Source organism: Liolophura sinensis, chromosome 8 (assembly GCF_032854445.1).
Source record: "Liolophura sinensis isolate JHLJ2023 chromosome 8, CUHK_Ljap_v2, whole genome shotgun sequence".
NCBI lineage: Eukaryota > Metazoa > Mollusca > Polyplacophora > Chitonida > Chitonidae > Liolophura > Liolophura sinensis.
This window is the reverse complement of record NC_088302.1, coordinates 17011349-17032827: the sequence shown is the minus strand read 5'-3', so window position 1 is coordinate 17032827 and position 21479 is coordinate 17011349. Positions and strand designations below refer to the sequence as shown.

The 21479-nt window shown below is 39.7% G+C and overlaps 1 protein-coding gene across 1 annotated transcript; it reads left to right on the top strand.

Moving 5' to 3' along the window:
• The first annotated feature begins 475 nt into the window (after positions 1–475).
• Positions 476–20471, top strand: LOC135473747 (pre-mRNA cleavage complex 2 protein Pcf11-like). The gene is made up of 14 exons (XM_064753626.1): positions 476–696; positions 5934–6062; positions 7845–8024; positions 8584–8751; positions 10783–12140; positions 12688–15593; positions 15899–16041; positions 16408–16475; positions 16701–16884; positions 17541–17583; positions 17779–17891; positions 18188–18280; positions 18731–18766; positions 19363–20471. The coding sequence occupies exons 1-14, from the start codon at positions 541–543 to the stop codon at positions 19684–19686; spliced, it is 5901 nt and encodes a 1966-aa protein (XP_064609696.1). The 5' UTR covers positions 476–540; the 3' UTR covers positions 19687–20471.
• The last annotated feature ends 1008 nt before the right edge of the window (positions 20472–21479 follow it).

Sequence of the window (21479 nt, the reverse complement as noted above, 5' to 3'; positions counted from 1 at the left end):
CCTCTTTCATATTTTGTCCCCTCTATTATTGATTCACCCAGTATTTTCAAATAGAGACTAACGGTGTACTTATCTGTTTATGTACATGTATATTAAAATACATGTAGCCTACAATGTGTAGGCCTACTTGTAACCATATGGTGCTTACGTATAATGTTCTCTCAGTCTGTATGTGTACAGTGATGCGTCTAGACTAATCGCAAAACGAAATCAAAAAATACAAAAAGAAACCCACTTAAAGTGTGCATTTGAAACAGAAACACACGCAACGGTATATACAAAAATCATAAAACTGCAAATGTGAAAAGACTTGTACTGTCCGTATAACCTTGGAAATACGACTTGGCGCAAGGTGCGAGTTTGAACAGAAACTGTTTTTCACATGTCGTCATATGGCTCTTTCAACCAATCAAATGATTTCTGGTTGGAATTCGATCACGTGTCTGAACAACGCCACTCCGCCATATTTGATGAATTCGGGACGACGAGAGAAAACAGTGGAGAAGAGATAGGCCAAAGATCGTCATTTTTGTGGCGAAAATGGCATCTGCTGAAGCCATCGAAGAGTATAGGTCTTCTTTAGCCGACCTGACATGCAACAGCAAGCCTCTTATCAACATGTTGACCATGTTAGCCGAAGACCATGAGGATTGTGCGAACGAAATCGTCCATGTGATCGAAACCCACATCGCAAAGGTTTTTTTATTCATCCTTCTGCTAATCTAATCATGTGTCTGTTTAAATACTTGAGACTACTTCTCTAAAGTTAACATTTTATTGTCAGTTTGTAAGACTAATGTATAAGTAATGTGTAACTGTTGATTTCTGTGTGGCGTGGGCTACAGCTTAGGCCTACATGTTATTCAGTTCAGATTTACGCTGCGTAATGTCTACCAGTTTGACCTTCCCAGAAAAAAAAACAAAACGAAACACAAAGCATGCTTGTGTTATATTAAGTTAGTATTCTGAAATTTAGGGATACAGCAGGTTTTAAATAAAAGATACAATTATATGTTTGATTTTCGTTCAATGTTTTAGTGATAATAAGGGAATACCTTTAAAAATAGGCCTATTACTCAAGGTCATGTGCCCCCTACCATATGGCCATTTAGCCAGGGACAAGATCAAGAAATTTTAGATTACCTCCCGATATAAATATCCTTGTGTCGGTATGATTGAGATTTTATGGTGGTACATTATGGTCACAAGATGTTTAGATCTGCGTTTAGTGATTTGATCTCTCAGACGCACCACAACAGCAAGGTGAAAGATAACATGGAAAGATGTAGGCAAATGGCATAATATGGGACGTAATTTGGCGGTTGTGAAAACTAGGTTGCTGTGTTTACATGTAGCTTTCTGCTGCACGGTTTGATTCAGTTAATTCATGTTTCCCTCAGAGGTTGGCCAAATGTGAATTAGACCCTTTTCAGATGTAGTCCACAAGACGAAAGATTTGACACATGTGCATTCAACGCTTACTGTGTTCATTTGTCTTTAACACATCTATGAAACACTATCTGTCACAAGTGAAATGCTCTAGTGTTATTAGCATCCGGCTATGGACCCAACACGCTGTCTGATGGAAGTTTGAATCCTAAGCTTTTCATAACAAACAAAAAGATTCCTGATAACCGGATCAAGTGAGTGAGATTTTCCCATTCATTTTTTTAATCAATCAAAAGTTGGAAAAGTAATTTTGAAAAGTAACTCATGACAGTGGGAAAAATATGATAGGAACGTGGAAAGCAACATGTGAACACAAACCTAGTCTTTACAAATCCTCCTTTCATAACTCACTGTATCTAATAAAAAAATCAGAGTTTATAATATGTGACAGAAGACAAACTTTCTGCACAACATATTAAAATTGTGATGGTCTGCAAAACATGCTTTTGGTTTTATGTCACAGCATATTGTAAAGTTTCTCTGCACTGTTTTCAATTTCCATAGGTTTTGATCATTGATTGCCTGAGAGGGGTGTGTTAGCGAAAGTTATTTTCTGTCTGTGATCATGAATATGGAAGTCCTAATTGGCACACAGTTACATAACCAGATTCATGAAGCTTGTACTTATGTTTTTCTGCGAATGTGCACAGTCTGTGGTCGAGCAGTGTGTCATTCAGGGAAGAAAAGATATGTACAAATGTTTCTGAAAATGGCTGTTGGTGTTAGGGGAATGTAGCATTAGAATATAAACACTCCAGTGCAACCCCTTGGGATTATGTTACTTTAGCCTTGTGCGTTTTACTGTATAAACAGATTAACTGAGGTTCTACAACTAACCTGTGTAGTCACAAATTTCCGAAAACTGCACTTACCTTACTGACAACACAAAGTGCCTGGCTGCCAGTGCGAACGGTATTCAAATACTGAAGTAATGCGTCAATCAGAAAAGCTAAGATTCTGATGGACATCAGCTTACACTTTTTCCCCATGGGAATCTTTGTGGATTCGTCTGTTACACTTACTCTAAGCGCGAGTACATGGCAGATGAGTCACAACTGCCTCTGATGGCCCAGGTCAGAGGCTGTCAAAGCTGTTCCATCTCCCCATATGCACCTCCACAGACTGGGTGTTCTTGAGATTTCTTTGTGTCTGCCAAAATTTTAATGAATCTTTTGGTTGAAATTATTCAAACTTTTATTTTTTCGTCTGCATCACTTCAGTGAAATAGTAACCTGTACAAAGAACTTCCAGATGCAAGTCTGTTTTGGGTAGATCGAACGTCTTGGAGACTGTTCAGGCTTATGCTTCTCGTATCCGATTTCAGAGCACTCGTACAACTATGACAGCTGTTACTTCACTACTTCAGTTAATCACTTCTATGAACTTCTGATGAGTAGTCCGAGACACGATAATGGCGAAAAATCAAGACCGTTTTAAAAATGAACACCCCCCACTTTCAGATGAGCCGCTCTCACTGTCAGTAGGGGCTTTCATGATGGAGAAAATAGGCGGTCTCCAGCATTGTTGTGGCAGTTTGTGTCGTCTTACACTAGTTCAAGACCACTTGTCTTCCAAAATTATTTGGTTCAATGCTGTACACCACACCATGGGAAAGTCTACCTGTAACTTGACAAAGGTCATTTACTCCAGTTTCCTCCACCAATGAAAATTAACTGCTCTCATATATATAAGTACAAAATTCTTGTGTGTGAAATTGAACAATCAATCTGACTTGCACAGGAAAGCTTTCTAAGATTCGTGTGTATTGAATGCGGTCATTGGTTTACTCCGGCTTCCTCCACCAGTGAAAATTGACTTCTCACATACAAGTACAAAATTCTCGTGTGTGAAATTGAACAATCAATCTGTCTTTAACAGGACAGCTTTCTAAGATTCGTGTGTATTTAATCGGGCTTGAGCATGGGATTAAACAACGATGAAAGAAATAGTGTCACAGTGTTACAATTTTCCTAATGTACCTGTGTGCACTGGACAAGTCCTATTATGACCATATATCACCTAACAACTCTTGGTTAGTATCAGCATACCGAACACATCATATCAAACATTTACTACTGGCTGACTGAAACAACTTTTCAACACAGTACTTACTCTGCTCTTTTCCAAAGGTTTGTACTTGAGTGCAGACATTGAGGCAAAAACAAGTAGAACTTCTATCACTTGCGCTGTATCAGCTGTGAGTGTGACACAATAAAGATTCCATGTTCTTTGAATTTGTTGCGTGATCCTTTCATTGTGTTATTGCCATTGTATGCGAACACCCTTGTTTGGCAGTGTTGCTTAAGGTGAGAGTTCAGACTGGAAACAGAACAAAAATGCTGTATGATCTTCGATGTAGATATGCATGTATTTTACACTGACTGAAGAATCTTGGTCAAGTTCTCAGAAACTATAAATTATGCAGATGATGGAAGTGTTTTTGTTCTGGGGCCAGTTCGTGTAATTCAGAATTTGCATATCATTAGACTTGTTTGTTTTTAATGGAGACACTTGGTCAGTCTTGTACAATCTGTAAACAAGATGCGAATGCAGATGATCCACTTGAAAATTCATGAAGAGGAAGGGAGAGGAAGCCTGGAATGGCCAGATAGGCAGCCTACCTTTGAGTTTAAACCGCCATGACAGACCATATGAAGGAAGCCTGCCTTGATCGTGACTGATCAACCATGAGAGAAAAAAGTTACTGCGACTATGGACCAGTGTGCTCGTTCTCCCAATGGTCATTTGTTGTTCTAGGAAACATTGCGGATGTTTACTGCTACCTTTTAACCTTCCATGCTTTAATGGCTAACAGCCATGTGTTGAGAGTGAAGCTCTACCTGGACCTTTTGAACAAAATCCTTCCAAGATCAACCCAGAGGTTAACTCTTTAGGAGCACTCCAGTTTGGAAGAAGCTGGATTGTTCTTTATTAGAATTTTGTGGATGATTCCTTAATTTACAGAATCGAACTGACACCATTGTTTGGAAACATACCTAATAACAGAATTCAGGTGCAATTTGCACAGTTTGATGTGAAAATGTCCTTGATATGTTTTTGAATCGGACAAATATGACATCAAGTAAAGGCAGTTGTGCAGGAACGGCATAAGTATTTAAAAGTAAACCATTTGTTGATGAACCTCAGCCATTAGCGATAGCATCAGGAAACTTGCTTTCCTTATAATCCTCCATATGGCTTTGGTATTGGAGAGCAATCCATCTTATGACATGGTTACCACATTGTTTTAACATGCGAAGGCTTTGAAAGAGGAGTAGCACTTAAATAAAAAAAACAAACGATACGGGACCAGAATTTCAGGCAACGCTACAAGTTTCAATTGAACGTGAATTGTCTTGTACAGCAAGAGATAGGCTTCTGCTTGTAATCAGCGAATAGTTGTATGTACTTGTACAGAACGCTAAGGTTGTAAATTAACGGTTGCAAAAGCGCTTAATGGTATACGTGAAGCATTACATGTAAATGTTATGCTGAAGGTAACCCTTTTCTTTTGGTTCCAAACTGAGTATTCTGATATCTCGTCCTGCTTGATAATAAATCGGTTTGTCTTTTGTGGCGACATGAATAATCACAGTAGGAAAGTCAGTTTGTCACATGATGTACTTGAATATTCAGTTTGGACCCAAAATTTATGACTTGGTTTCCAATATGTTACAGTATGTCGGTGAAAATAGGTTTAACAATTCAAGGATGTAATCTGTCACAAAGACATGGGATTTCCTGGTCACAAAGGTTTATCTCTAGAAATCAGGAGCAGGAGATCTGAATGTTGTCTCGTTCCAGATAGTCAGAAATGGAACATTTCAAGATATACGCAAGGTTTGAAATGCAGAGTACCCTGGAAAATAGTGCCTAGAATGCAGTTAAGTTTAACAAATTACCTAACCGCTCAAAGGCCACAGGAGTTAATGCAGTACTTTAATTTTTTAGCCTTCACTGAATACAGGTAAACTTGTTTGGCCAGAGCTTGTGAACTTCATGCTTTCCAGACTGGCTCGGAGAAGAAATGAACTAACCGAAGCTCTGGTATTTTCAGTAGAGTTTGAGATGCCTGTCCACATTCAGCAAGGTTTTTAGAAATGCAGCATGCTGACTTTAGTAAAGGTAGAGTGACAATTGACGTGGATTCTTACAGCTGTGATCTACCTTGCCACAGAAGAGTGAAGTGCAACACTGAAAACAAGAGAGGAACTGCAAAGGCCCCAAAAACACTTGGTTTATGGACTGCTTCTGTTGAAAAAATATTTTTGAGAACCTCTCATTTTTCAGAGCATTTTACCCCTATTGCCTTCATCAGAATTGATATACAATTCAAGATAATCTTTAAGAAAGAGAAGAAAACTGTGAATTCCAAAGTTTTAATTCTTTGATTGTGTGTTTCAGGTGGCTGTCAGCTGTGTGACTCAAGAGTGTCGTGCGTCCAGATTTTGCTCACTGTTGCTATTTTATTTCTGTTTGTTTAGGCGAAGCCATCTGTCAAGCTGTCTGTGATGTACTTGATTGACTCCATAATAAAGAACCTGCCACAGTCCAATTATATTCCTGCTTTTACAAATAACATCACACAAATATTTTGTGGTGTTTTTGAAAAGGTTAGCTCAAATTTTGTTAAATTGTTAAATGTAGTTTGCTTTCACCATGGAGACGTCATTTTTCTTAATTATATAAGCAAGTTATCACAAACCAATTTTTGTTTTACTGCTACATATGTTTTCACCCTGTACACAAGTTCTTGGGAATATTTCGGTTGCCTGTTGTTGTTGATAGGCTTATAATAAAAATCATTCATTTTAGCATATTTAAGGCTAGCAGCTGGACTTGTCAAGAATCAAAACCATATCAGATGTTGTAAAGTCTTTACAGGTAACAATTATGTTTGTGGTGCATTCCATGGTTTATTCATAAGTTGTGTCAAGTATAGTTTACTGATGGTCAATTGAAACTCAGCATGATTGTTCGAGAGGATATCCCACCATAATTAGTGTAAGATATGGATGCACAGACTCCAGGATAGAGGAAATCTGCTCTGCTTGATGTTCAAGTTGTTGCCTCTTTCATCAGTAGCCTGTTCGAAGATATCAATTTGCAAGTGTGGCATTACTGGAATATGCTGCTTCACACTCTGCAAGTGTCACTGGTTTGACTTACCTTGATTGGGGTCCTCCAGCAAAGGGAAACAATTCTTGTAACCCATGGAACAGTAGTGCCCTCTACCTGTGTGAATAGCAATACTGGCTATGGTTATTCATAATCACTTGTATTGTTATCAGTCACGGGCAACCTCCTTAAAGTGGAAAGAAGGTTCTGCTGTTCCACAAAGAAAAAGGTTTGCTTCCCTTGGTTTAGAGCTGGCGAGCCCAATTTGTCAGCTACGGCAGTGCATTATCAAGAAACCAGACTTGAATGGCTTGTGGTCACAATGCAATGTTTGAATGGTTTCTGATGAAGCTTGCTGCTCATGAGTGAAATTTCTGGGTGCCAGTGTAATTGCTGCCCGAAATAACACCAACAAACTGAACTTGCTTTTGATGTTTTTTGGTTGTACCAAGTTTGTAACGACAAAGAACGTCTTTTTGGAGTGATTTCCAAGTCTTCTCAGCACACAGTCATCGAGGACAATTTGAGAAACTTGGCATTTAGGCAGTTCACAAGGCATATATTGACCTGTGAAAAATTTGAAGATTGTCAAGAATAGTTTTTACAATCGATTTATTTTTCCCATACTCTGTGAAATGGAACGTTTTCAGCAAACTTACTGCAAATCTTCTACCTTTGCAAACAGTAAAGCATTTCTTTCACTGGAATTTATACATAATTATGAAAATGATGCTAAGAATAATTATTTTGTGTAATGAAAGATGCAGGCTTCATAAAACTGTACAAATGATTTCTACACCCTACAGGTCGTTCAATGTTGTAAAATATTAGTTGCAGACGTGGTTGAAAAAGGTGAAGAATAGGGGCATTGTTCATAACTTCATCATAGAATTGGGATCAGATTTCATTGTGTTGCGGTGAGGGTGTTCATGCAGCTTCTTGCAGAAGTCATTGGACCTTTACGGCTATCAGTGTACCACTGAAATGTTATTTGTTGCCTTAACCTCAAATTTAAAGGGCTTGTGAAGACCTTCAGTTATGTTGACATGAGTTTGGGTCTGGTCTTAAAACACCTTGACAGACCATCTTCTTGAGTTCAGGGGTATTCATTAGAAAAACAGTTGTATCTGACAGCTAAATAGCAATTTGGGATCAATCACTAATCTAGTGAAGCTATTTAATTTTATCCTCACTTCAAGGGAGTACAAGGAAATTTGACTATGGTTCTGTATTGAAAAGTGTTTTTGATGTAGCTTTGATTGAACCTCCACTACTAGGTTGATGAAAAGACGCGGCAGTCATTGTTCAAGCTTAGGCAAACCTGGTCAGACATATTTCCCAGTAGGAAATTATACATGATCGATGTAAGAGTGAATCAGATGGATCCGGCTTGGCCCATTACTGCACCATCCAAAGGACCAGGAAGCATTCACATCAACCCTAAATTTATCAAACAGGTACAATATATAAGGTTAACTTACATGTAACTTTAATGGCATCATGGGATTACATTTTGTCTTCGAGTTTTAAATTTATATCCTGACCCAAACTTCTCCAAGAAAACAGAAGTTTCTGACCTCTAAATTGATCTCCAGCCATACCACTATTAAAGGCGTCAAAGTGGTATCTGTAGTAATTTGTCAATGTATTGTCCACTGCCAGTTTCATCATTTTGGCAATTTTTGGTCAATATCTTAACTGTTTAAGGAATGACCATGAGTGGTTTAAGTGATTGTGCAGTGTAGTTTTAAGAGGATTGGATGCTTAAATTTAATTTGACACTGGTTAAAGATCACAGCAAATGGTGTAGAACTTCGAGTTTCTTGCTGAATTTGGGAGATTGTTGTAAATTGGTTTTAACAGGAATTTGGTGCTTTTTCTCATCTAATGAATTTGATGTGATGTAATTCTGATAGACTTGTGGAGTAAAACTTTAAGAAATGTCATGTATAATGGATGCTTTTGCGATTGACATCAGTGTGCAGTTTGAATAACTAAGCAAGTTTTATCCACTAGCCATCTGAAGAGCCGGTCGAAAAAGAAGATCATGAGGCCGAAATGAGACAACAACTAATTGCCAAGCAGCAGGAATTGCTAAGACTTCAACAAGAGCGATTAGAACTAGAACTTGCAGAGACCAAAGCAAAGTTGGAAAAGCAAAAAAAGGATGCTTTAATTTCACGGGTAATTAAACTGTACTTTTTAGAGAATCAACACTTATTGAAAATTATATACATGTACATTTTGTCCTCGGTTTGTAACCAGAACAATTGGGCTCCATTAAATTGCCTTTCTCTTGTTATGTCTTTTTGTAAGCCATATTAGTGGGAGAGATTTACCTTTTGGTTTCTGGTCTTAGCGGAAGCGCTATGATCAGGTACTTGCAATAAAGTACTGGGTGTTTCGATTCATGGCTGGCTTCATGTAATTCACAACAAATTGCCTAAAAACCTGGAACAGGATGTTTGCCATTTGCACAGAGTGGGTCCATTCCTGGCTCTAAATCATTTCAGTTTTGTTGCTAGGATTGTGCCTGTTGTATCCTACTTTCATTTTGGAACTACAGTCATATGCTTGCCCTGTTGTTTGCAGTGAAATGTGAGGTTTATCTGCCATTGCGGGCTCAATCTTTGAACCAGCATGGCCAAAATGGTGGCAAAATCCTAGCAGCAGAAGAGAAAAGCCAGTGAAGTGGAAAAGAGGGTGTGTTTGCTCAGTAACAATCCTCTCACTTCCAGCAATTTGGTCATGGCAATGCGAGGTCTACACATGCTGAAGTGTTGCCTAACAGCAGCCCAGTCACGTGCTCATTGTTTCCTCAGTATGCACGGCCTGTTTTCAAATTAACATCTTAGAAACCAAGAATTCCTTGGAAAACTGCATTCCTAGTTGATGGATGCATTAACCAGGCTAACAAAATGGTCATCCACAATGAATGTTCAAACCTGTATGGAGGCAGTTGGTGCCTTGGTGACAACAGATGCATTGTTTCTGTCAAACACAGGAAAGGGGAATCTCTACACCCCGGAATCACATAGCAGTCTTCTACATGTCAAAATTTCAAATTGGTTTAAAATTGTTATTTCTTGACGTAAATTCTTTCGTAAGTTATTGTAAAATCAAATTTCAGTTAAAATAGCAGAATAAAACATATAAAGGTTAATGATTGAAATTTTGACTTAAGTATAAGAGGGCTTCATGATCTGGGACCAGGGTGCTTGCTTGTAGAGGTGTCATATTTCTTCATGAAGACCTAGTTCCTGGCAAAGCAAGGTTAATGGAACTTCAAGGAATTTGCTTGATTCCTCAACCGATTCACTTGAGCATAATACTGTGTAGCTAGGTGAAAAACTGGCATATTCCATGGTACCAAATATCCTTGAATATAGGGCCATATGTAGAAAAAGATTGAAAGTACTTATCCTAAACTTGAAATTGACATTGTGTCAGGATAAAGATATTTTATAAAATGTGCCTTAAGTCTGCAAATGAAAGAAATGTCTGTAAAAACTAAATGTCTTGTTGGTAATCTATCAGGTTTGTTAAATGTACATATTTTAACACAGTTTAGCGGCCCAACAGTATAGGAGCTCTGGATATGGCCAGATAAGTAGTCTCTTATTTGGCAACACCTTGAAAGAATATATTAAGGGTCAGTACAGCCACCTCACTTTTAGTGAACAGAGTAGGAGATCGGGCAACCAAAACCTTACCTAAATAGTTTAAGAAATCTAATTACGTACAATGAAACATTGAAGTTAGATGGCTAGAATTTACATTTTTCAGAGAAAACTGATGAAAAAAGAAAAGAAACCATTTTTGGCCAATAGAATGCTGTTGCTCAAGTGTTCACGGCATTCAACAAGAATGCCAGTAATGGGCGAAATGGAAACATTTTGAAACCACTGATTTTGGCTTCTGAAGAACACTGGTAATTTCAAGGTCACAAGATGAGTAAAGCGATTTGTTCATCCAGACATAATTACATTTCAGGGAGATGAAGACATAATTACAGGAGACTTTTTGTCATTACATTGGTGAAAACGCTGCTAAGATGCTATAACATTAGTGACGGTTTCACTTAAACAGCATAGATCTGATTTCAACACTGACCCTCAACCTGCCAGTTCTGCATACATTACCAGTACTACTGGATGGAGTTTTTACTATCAGGTGACCAAAGTTTTTACCTTGTTTTAACTCTTTCTTTCTCAGAGTGATCAGATTCCCAAGCCTCAAGAACCTGTGACATTACCAGCAGAGATTTCTATCCTCACAGAAACATTACCACCCATTCAACCAGCAGTAGCTCCAGTCATTCCACCACAGAAGCCTGCCCGGCCTTCCAGAGATCCACGCTTAGCAAATCGAGATCCACGCTTGGCCTCTCGGGATCCCAGGAAAGCTACTCATGTGACCCCGCCACTTCAGAACTCTAGCCCAGCCACAGCTCCCGTGGTGGAAGTTCCTGTACACTCTGTAATTGTAAATAGTACACGATTGAATCCCCCCACTGAGAACGTTTTGTCTCCAACTCCTGCTTTAATAACACCAGTAGTTGAGCCAGAACATAAAATAAGAACAGCAAAATCTTTATCGCCCACATCCTCTAAATCCAAAACAAAATCCTCAGAGGGTAAGCCAAGAGTAGAAAAAGGAGACAAAGATTCTCTCTTAAAGGGAGAAAAATCCAAAGATATCAAAGACAGTAAACAAAACAGCACTAGGAAAAAATCTAGTCCCCAGGAGAAGAATAGCTCTGCCTCTGGTCGGAACTTGAGTACAGGTCCTGAGAAATCCCAGTCTAAACTTACACAGGAAGTTGACAAACCTGCTCACAGAAGCAGGAGTAGCTCGGCTGATTCCTCGGCAAGTTCAAGAAAAGATGAGAAGCGAAGGGATCATTTTGATAGAAGAGATCGCCCATATCGTAAGAGAAGATCTGGAGAGAGTAGCGGTGAAGAAGATGACCATAGAAGAGGTCAACCTGAGAAAAGAGGAAAACTTGATGTGGATATGCACACTGGAAAGTCCAGATCGTCGAGATCCAAGTCCCCAGACTCTGTAAAACCAGACAAAAGGGGTCGATCAAGTTTCTCCAAGGATAGAGACACCGAACGAGATCACAAGGAGAGAAGACCTTCTGTTAACAGTGATAAACAGTCCAGTAAAATGACAGATGGAAGTGAGAAAAATAGTATGATTAGCGCAAAGACTGATGATCCAAGAGAAAAAAAACGAACAGAGAGAGAGAGAAAAGGGAAGGAAAGTAGTAAATCCAGTGCTAAAGAAAACACCACATCAAGCAAATCTGATCCAGCTCTTAAAGACAGTACAAAGGACAACAAAGCAGGAAGCAGAAACTCAAAATCAAAAGAGGCCTCTAGCACAGCCAAGATCAGCAAACCAAAACCGGAGCCTGCTAAAACATTCAGGATTCCCAGAAAACGTGATTTAAGTCAGAAAGATACTGTCAAATCTGATAAAAAGGCTGAAGCTCCGGACAGCAAAAAGCCTCGCCCTTCGGCACCGGAAAATTGTACAGTGGCGTCCGCTATAGATGGGGATATAAGGTCAGTTTTAGCTACCAAATGCCAATGGTTACTCCTTTTTGTATATCTGGCAATGACATTTACATGTATCATCTAACCCACTAATGGCCTTGTTAAAGATGAGAGAAATCAAAACACAACTTAGCGTAGGTTTGCATGGTTTGCACAGCAAAGGAGTTTATATTTGTACCCATACTGATAGATGAATTGATAAGTGTTGTTAGTGTAGTAATCAATGGTATTTCATTATGGAATATGTCAGTTTAGCCTTATAATTGAATGTGTTTTTGAGATGTCATTTTCAGTGGTAATTACCATATGCATAGCAACCAGTATTGTGGGTATTACGCTGCCGTGGTAATAATGTGTATTGAGTATCGTGAAGCTGATCCCATAAATTGCAACAGGACTTCATTTTTAGAGCAACTATTTAACTTAATTCTAGTATCCTTTTTAACCTATGAAATGTCATCATATTATTAAACCACTCTTAGAGCTTACAACAATGTGTTAGCTAATTAAGATGTCCTCTTAATTCTGCTTTTTTTGTTGTTGTTGTTGTCCATAGTGATTTGTTTGGGTCTGAAGATCAAGATTACAGACAATTGCCTCCGACCCCAACAGGCAAAGGACAGCTCAGGTGTCCACCTTTGAAGAGTCCATCCAGTACTCGCTGGGCAAAATTCAAAGCTGACCACCCAGAAGATTTTCCATTTGCTGCATCAGAAGATGTTGACGAAAGAATACCGCCTGCTTTTAAGGACATTGATATGAGAGACGCTGGAGCTCCAAGGAGACCCCTTCTTCCATCAGTGGAGGAGAGAAACTTTCCACCCATGATGGCACCACCAATACCACCAAGGTTTGGCAAGAGGCCAGTAGAGAGGAGGCTAAGCATAGGCCCAAATACAGCCATTCCAAAAGAATTGTCTATGCAGTCAAGAGGGGAGCTCCTTCAAAGAGCTGAGCAGCTGCGCCTTGCTGGAGAGTTGAGTCATCATCAGCATCAAGAACTGTTAGCAGCCATCGGAGAACTGGATGACTATCAGCGAGAACGTGAACTTATGCAGAGTCGAGGTGCTGAAGAAAGAGAGGTTTTACCCTTTCCACCAGGAGATGTGGACTTGAGGAGCTTACACCGAAGATCTCCTCCTCGACAACAGCCCATCCGTTCACCTCCACGCCATAGACAGGGCAGATCACCCCCACGACATAGACCAGGCATGTCACCACCTCATATAAGGCCAAATAGGTCACCACCACCACCTCATTTAGGGCTAAGTAGATCACCACCTCATTTAGGGCCAGGTAGGTCCCCCCCTCATTTAGTGCCAGGTAGATCACCACCTCGGCGAGGTTCTTTTGAAGGTCCCCCTGGTGTTCCCATGGATATTGACCTTCGACCAGAGCATCATGGTGGAGATAAGGACTTTAGGAGAGCTGGTGGCCACCCACAAGATCCTAGACCCTTGCCACACACCAGAGATCATCCCTCGGCTCTTGAAGGAGAGGACTTCAATCACCCTGGCAGTAGAGGTCCTCCAAGAGGCCGAAGCCCACCTCCAGGTGGTCACCGGGTTGAGGACAGGCGTCTCCACGATGGACCAGGTCCACGAAGGGAAAAACCTCCACATCCAAGATCTTTTGGATCAAGAAGAGACCCAGCAATGAGAGATAGAGATTTTCGTGATAGACATGTACCATTTGATGCTCAACACATTCCAAAAGATCCTTTTGTTGTTCCATTACCACATGAGGATTTGAGATGGGATATGGACCCAGGGATGCTTGGATTTGATGATCACCAAGAAGTTGTGATAGATAAAAGTGTGTATTCATTGAAACTGGGAGATCGACCAAGAAAAATTCGCATTTTTGGCACTCATGTTGAGCTGTTTGCTGATGAACTTGCTCGAGCCATCAGACTGAATGGGGAAATTGTGTACTCATTTGGAGAGCCTGTAAAGGATTTGAAGATTGGGAATCAGGTGTGCAAATTTTTCTATCATGGTCCATCAAGACTGTTCTGGGTGGATGGACAACCCCATGATGTTCGAATAGATGCACCCCCTAAAAGAATGGTCCTGGGGGACAAACATGTCCTTGTTCAGATTGATGGCAGAGATATGATGTTGTTAATAGACAGAATTGAGAAAGGGCCTTATGGAGGACCACCACGTGACCTCATCATTGAGAACAGACGATTTGAATTGCGATTTGATCCCCCGCCAAGAAAAATCCTCGTGGATGGAGAACAGTGTGAGCTACTTCTCAACAAAAAAATACCAATGATTATGATCAGGGGCAAGCAACACCTTATTGCCTTCGATGGACCCCCAAGAAATGTGCTAATTGATGGTAACTATTACCTCGTTCCCTGTGATTCCCCAGTTAGGGTTCGCCTGGGCAGCAGGTCTCATGTGTTGGCTCTAGGAGGGCCTGCACATGAGGTCATTATAGATGGTAAATGGTTTGAGCTGAAGTTTGGTGGCCCTAGAAGAGAAATTCAGTTAGGAAATCGAACACATATGATCTCTCTTGAAGGACCTCCTCCAGAAGTGAAAATCCTAGCTGAGGTTCCTCTTGGGTATGAACCACCAATCTTGACAGACAAGGCCAGGAAAGACCGACCACTTTTCTCTATACCACAAGCCATTATGACACCAGGGCCTGGGCAGCCAATGCCAGGTCCTGGTCAACCAATGCCAGGTGCAGTGCAGCCAATTCCAGGTCAGCCAATGCCCGGTCCTGGACAGCCCATGCCGGGCCCCGGACAGCCAATGCAAGGCCCAGGCCAACCAATGCCAAGACATCCAATTCAGGGTCCCAGACATCCAATGCCAGGACCTGGACAGCCAATACCAGGACACCGGCAACCAATGCAGGATTCTAGGCTAGTGCTTCCAAGGCCGGAACAGCCAATGGTGGGAGCAGGGCAGCCAATGCTGAGACCAGGACAACCTATGCTAGGCCCAGGCCATCCTTTGTTCAGGCCAGATGGGCCTCAATTTAATGCAGAATTCCGGGGTCCCCATCCAGATGGCATGACAATGGTGCCTCACATTATAGATGGTCAACACATTCATCCAGGCCAGCCTATGCCAGTTCGATTAGAAGGGCCACGATTTGAAGGCTCTGGACCTGTCCCATTCCAGATGACGGGGACGCCTGGCGGTATGCCGAGACCTGACCTGGCAGGACCTAATCACCCTGTGGATGGATCTATGTCCTTACCCTCATTACCAGCTCAACTACCTCAGATACCAATCTCACCCTCAATCCTGGCCAATGTGTCTCAGTCCTTGAGTCTACTGTCCCAGATGAACTCCAGCGGCCAGATGATCTCACAGCCGGCAGTGTCTTCAGCATTCCCTGCTGGGGTCAGCAGCATTAGTTCTCAGCAGCCAATGGTACCCCAGCCAGGCTTGCTGCAAACGACTGCCTCAGGTGGCATGCCCATACAGTTTAATCCAGGTAGTTCTTTGACCGTTTTTCACTCGCTTGGCTTTTTTTTTGCATTGTAATGTAACTACTTATGAGTTATGTTGGTCTTTAAGTTTCAGAAGAGAAACCAAGAATGCCACTTCATTGACTATCAAATTAGGCAGTTTATATTTTTTTCATTTGATTCATTTTACATTTATCTTAAAGTTGTAGACCTATATTGTTTGTCACATGACATTGTGAAGGTTTTCTTACATTTGCATGTTTCTATGAGGCATTACTCTTGAAGGACATTCATTGTAAGGCTATACATCAAACTGTTTGTTGACCAACAGGTATCTCTCAACCTACAACCACTCCTGCAGCCCCTCTGGACGTAAACACTCTGTTCAAGAAACTCCTGACGACTGGCATCATAAGTAAAGTGGAACCAAAACAAGAAACCCAGGAGCCCAGTGTAGAAAATCAAGAAAGCCAGGTGAGTTACCTCCCTTTGCTTAATATTGGCAAAGTTGATGAACTCAGGTAAATGTATTTTGTGCAGTTGCAATTGTTTACTAGCTGTTATCAGTCTGGTAGTCATCAGTTGAATTCTTTAAAGTCTTGTTTCAATACAAGGGTATGAATGACTTGCTATTTCTGATGAAGTTTTTCCCACCACAAAATTATTCATCATCATCATAAAAAGGAAAAATTCTTTTGTATGGCATTAGACAAAAATCAACAAAAAACAAATAAATAAATAAAATAAGCATTTTTGTGCTGTAGTGCAGTTACTACTGAAATGTTCTTAAATGCAATGTTTTCTTATTCTTAGCTTTTGTCTTTTTGGTATCTGTTTCAGGAAATTGTGGAAGAGAAAATAGAAGAAATTCCGGACATATCTGATTTCAGACTGGATAAGTTAAGAAAGTGAGTATTACATGTTAATATTAGTTTGAATACAACAAAGAAAAAGAAGACCAAAAGGAGGCCAAAAGATTATGACTTCTTGATCAGTTTATAACTAACCTATTTTGTTCAACAATGAAAATCAGAAACTGTCAGTTTGTATTATTGATTGAAATTAATTCTTGTGTTATGTTAACACTTTAAGAGGTTATTTGGTTGTCTTTAGGCTGTACTTTATCGTTGCAGGCGTTACAACGGTGCTATACAGAGAATCTACAGTGGTATTCAGTGCTCATCCTGTGGTATGAGGTTTGTCATACAGGACACAGAGAGATACAGAGAGCATCTGGACTGGCATTTTAGACAGAACAAGAGGGAGAAGGAAGGCATACGAGTTGCCAAGAACCGACGGTGGTTTTACACTGCTAATGTATGTATCGACTTGTTCCGCTCCATAGAAATCAGTGGCTAGGGTTATGTTGATAACAAGACAATGCTGACCCGTCAGACGCCTGACAGTACAACTTTGACACCATTGTATCGATGTCAAATGTTTGTTTGCAAGCTTTTCATTATGATGTCACAATGTAGACAGAATGATGTTACACTGGAAACTGATACATTATAACATTGCAGATGTTTATGTTACTATCATTTTTTGATGTAACAATAGCTCGAGGTCCTGTTTCACACTAGTGCCACCTCACAAGATTAAAAATGAGGCCATGAAACCTATGACTGGTTGCAACACCGTTGCGACATACGTATAGTACCTACTCTGTACAGAATCAGTTGCCATGAGTGTTACTTGTTGACGGTGTTAAATCTACTTTGTTAACAAGCCTTTTGTTAATCTGATTGATATTACTCATACTATTTCTCATCAGCTGAAAATTTGTTGATACATTGACATATAATCATATCACGAACAAATAAGAGAAAAACATTTCATATTTTGCTGGTCATCTGAAATTCTGCTTGTTGTTATTTAAAATTTTGCTTGGTTGTTACTTAAAATTTCGCTGGTTGTTAAAGATGGATTGGATCAGAATTAACGTGTCTTGGTTTCGTCTTTTGTTTCTTTAGGACTGGATCCAGTATGAAGAGATAGAAGAATCAGAAGAAAGAGGTATATATGTTTTTGTCTTCAGTCATGGTGTTTAGTGCTAACGAGTAAATGCAGCATCAAGGAAAGTAAATTTATAAAATTAAGTTATATAATCAGCCCTGTCTAATCACTTGTGAGATCTTTGTTTCTGGTTACAGTAATTTTGAAAGTTTACTTCATTTTATTGGGTTTTTTTTTTTTTTTTTTTTTTTGCAGCTCGTAGTTCTATATTTGAACGTATGCAGGAAACCAGTACGGAGAAGCCATTGTTCAATCTGCCCAGCAGTGAGGTGATCATTAGGTGTCCCCCTGCCTCTGATGAGACTGATGTAAGCACCTCTCGTTTATGTTTTTGCCTGTCCATAAACAAAATTCGTAAACTGCATAACATATTCTTATCAACGTCAGCAAGGCAACATCGTAAGAATGTGATCTTGGTTTTAGAAAGTACTCTCTATTCAAGATAAAGGGAATGGCCTCTTACACATACACTGCTAAATATTGACCTTGTTTGATAAGAACCACTTGAATTTTCCAGTTGTAATGCCAAAAGATGCCTTAAGAAACAAGCTTTTGTTTGATTTTTTTGTTTTTAATGTCTGTTTTTCTCTCAAATTTTTCTCAGGTGTGTGAGATCTGTGGAGAGCCGTTTGAACAGTACTTTGATGAGGAAGAAGAAGACTGGCATCTGCGGGATGCTGTACGGGCAGGAGACAAGGTAAGGGCTTTGAAGACACCAGTTCAATATCTGCTGTGGTCCAGTTTACTGAACAGTTTTGTTGCCTCACATTCCCAGTCTGGTAGTGCCAAATACACATAGTAGCTGGAACACAAATAAATAAATGTGGTGTGATACTTTGAATGACTAGTCTGGAATATAAGCTTTACAGGCATTATGGTGTCGATGTAATCAGTGTATATTTTCACAAAGCACACTTAAGTCTACGTGCACTTAACTTCCATGGCGACCAGAATGCTTGTAAACTCAATTGACCTAAAAGTGAAGGATTTTCGTGTAACTATTGATCATGTGTGTGACACAAGGGTAAAGGCCAGTGACTCCAGTGAATAATGTTGGTGTTCAGATAAGTGAATTTTCTCGCAGATACCCGGTAAAATTAGCTGAACTGGGCTGGTTACTCACATGTTTTTCTACCTCTACTTGCAGACCTACCATCCTGTGTGTTATGAAGATGCTACTCAGGTAAGCTTAATAGCTCCATGTTACAGTGTATAACTCAGTTCATTGTGTATACTTGAAGTGTTCTCAAAAACAAATAAAACCTGATAGGATGTGAACACATACTTGATGTGATTTTAAAAGAGGAAAATATGACATCAGGTTATGCAACTGTGCTGAGATGACGTTAAACAAGTTTTGAGAAGCATCTCTATGCCTGTATTTCAACACTGAATGATTGTATGTATTCCCAGATGGGGCAAAATGGGCGATTATGATCCCTAAAGATAATACAACATAGGCTTGGTTAGCCTTTAGATTGATTGTAATTTAGCAAAGCCACCTAGATTATCTGAGTAGTATCGTTTCACCCTCTTGAAAAGCTTTTTGTTTTTAACTAGAATAGCCTATTCAAGTATATCCTTAATTATAGCTAAAAGTTATAACTTGTGAGTCACTTTAGGAACTTCAGTTTAGGACCACATTTCCTGTGGTTGCCACACTTAATATAGGCTGCCATTAAATAATGTAACTTTCGTTGAACATTTAAAACAAAATGACTTTAATAATGTATCAAGGATAGAAGTTGGTACAAGTGGAGTTTTTCTTTCTGTTTTTAGAGTACAGTGGAAAATACTCCCAGTCCCGTGTCATCCCCAGTCGTTGATCCTCTAGCTGTGGTGAAGCCAGAACCAGAGACTAATGAGACGGATGTAGATGTGAAAGATATAGTGAAGGATGTCATTACAGAGACGACCATTAAAATGGAGAATCCAGAACCAGAGAAAATAAAAGAGGAGATTAAACCAGTCAATCCGGCAGCAGAGGCTGATGCAAAGAACACAACTGAAGAGAGTGTTGATGTCAAGACAGAATCTTCCAAAACGACAGAGGCTGTGGAAAAATCAGAAGCAGTGAAAGAGGAGAAAATGGACACCTCATAGTTTCACTTTCATTATTGGTAATGGTGCTTCTCATCTTGGATATCTGCAGGTAGACAAGAAATGTTTATCCTGGATATTTCTTGTGTGTACAAGGTATGGCGTCTGATAGGAGTGACCAAAAGAGTAAGACTTACGATTCAGTTTACCCAAGACTAAGTCTCTGAAATTTTGAGGTGCATAGCGGAAAGAGTTAAATAATTCAATTACATGTATACTTTTTGTATAAGATAAGCAAATGATGATCAGGTAAATTATTTGTTCAAGTCAAAAACTTGAACATATGTAAATACATGTAACTAGCAAGTGTTATATCTGTAAATATGTATATAGTGTACATTGAAAATCAGTTTTATTTGTTCATCACATTTTGTAGAAAGATCTCAATTTCACAATTCCATGGAGAGTAAGCAAGATTTTATGGGTAATTCATTTTGATTGCTTTTAATTCAGGTCACTAATTTCATTGGCAATGTTATTTTTTCCCTCTTTTTTAATGCTTGACATTTAAAGTGCAAATTCACATGGCTATATGGTACGAGTTAAGCCAAATGCCCCCAATTAAAACTGTATTCACCAAATTTAGTTATTTATGCATTTCAGTTCTAGTTAAGATTTTTTCCATAGGCACAAGCTGTTGTGAATATTGAGAATGAATATTACATGATGCAGGCATCAGGTGATTTACATGTGTGTACGAGGGTGTGTGTTGACTGGTGATGTAAACAGACTTTATACCTGTAGCAGACGGGAGGAGGCCTACAACAAAATAAAAATCCTTCAACAAACTTGTGACTTGTTACTCTATCTTCTTGTTTAGCTATGAGGCAAAACTGTGTTCTGTAACCTGGGCATGGCTGTTCAAACTGTCTTAAGATTTAATTCCAGATTTAACTTAAAGCCAAGTCTTCAGTTCTGAACTTCGGCCAGAAATAATTGTGTACAGGTGTATTACACACAAACTAAATCTGCTGCTGTACCATTTGGTCTGGGTACAGCTGCACTGGTTACCAGGCTTTGTTAAAATTGTGAATATATAATTTGGCTTAATATCAGTATTAGCTTATACACCATTTAACAACCAGGCCCAGTAAAAAATAGAATCTGGTCAATTGCTGAATTTTAATTCTGCTGAGACCATCATTAAGAGATGTTTGTTGGCAACCGACATTCAAAAAATGGGCCATGCGCAAGTATTTTTTGGGACGTTGATTTCTGTAAAATTCTTAAGACAATGAAAAAATTGAAAAGCCCTACCAACCCGCGATATTTTGTTTGCCGATAGCCGTGCATTTATGTTTAGCTCCTATACAGGTCCCACCGTATCATTGTAAGTAGGAGCCCAGCTTCATTACCCAGGCATGTTGGGACAAAGAGTTCAAAATTTCAGGTTCTTCCTGGTTTTGTAAATTCGCTTTAACTGATAGTGGGGCCTTGGTGACAAGTGACAACATCACTCGTGCGACTGTTTGTCCAGTCTGATGTTCAATGCTGACCACTTGTCCTCCAGCGTGATGTGCATTTCTGTACGTCAAAAATGGCAAATTCGTCAGTGACTTGCCAAAGGTTAGTGGTTTACCCTTACACCCCGGTTTCGTCCACCCACGAAACAATTCATTATTGTAAAAATGAAAAACCCTTGAATGATAAACTTCCAAGTTGGGAGTTAAGCTGTATAAGCAGACCAAGTACAGTGTTGGTACACTACACGTTAGTGGGGCACCTTGTGAGGTGTCCTAGAGGTGTTCCAGTTATGCGGCAGTGGAAATATCTCTACAACTGGGCAGTACTGTAAT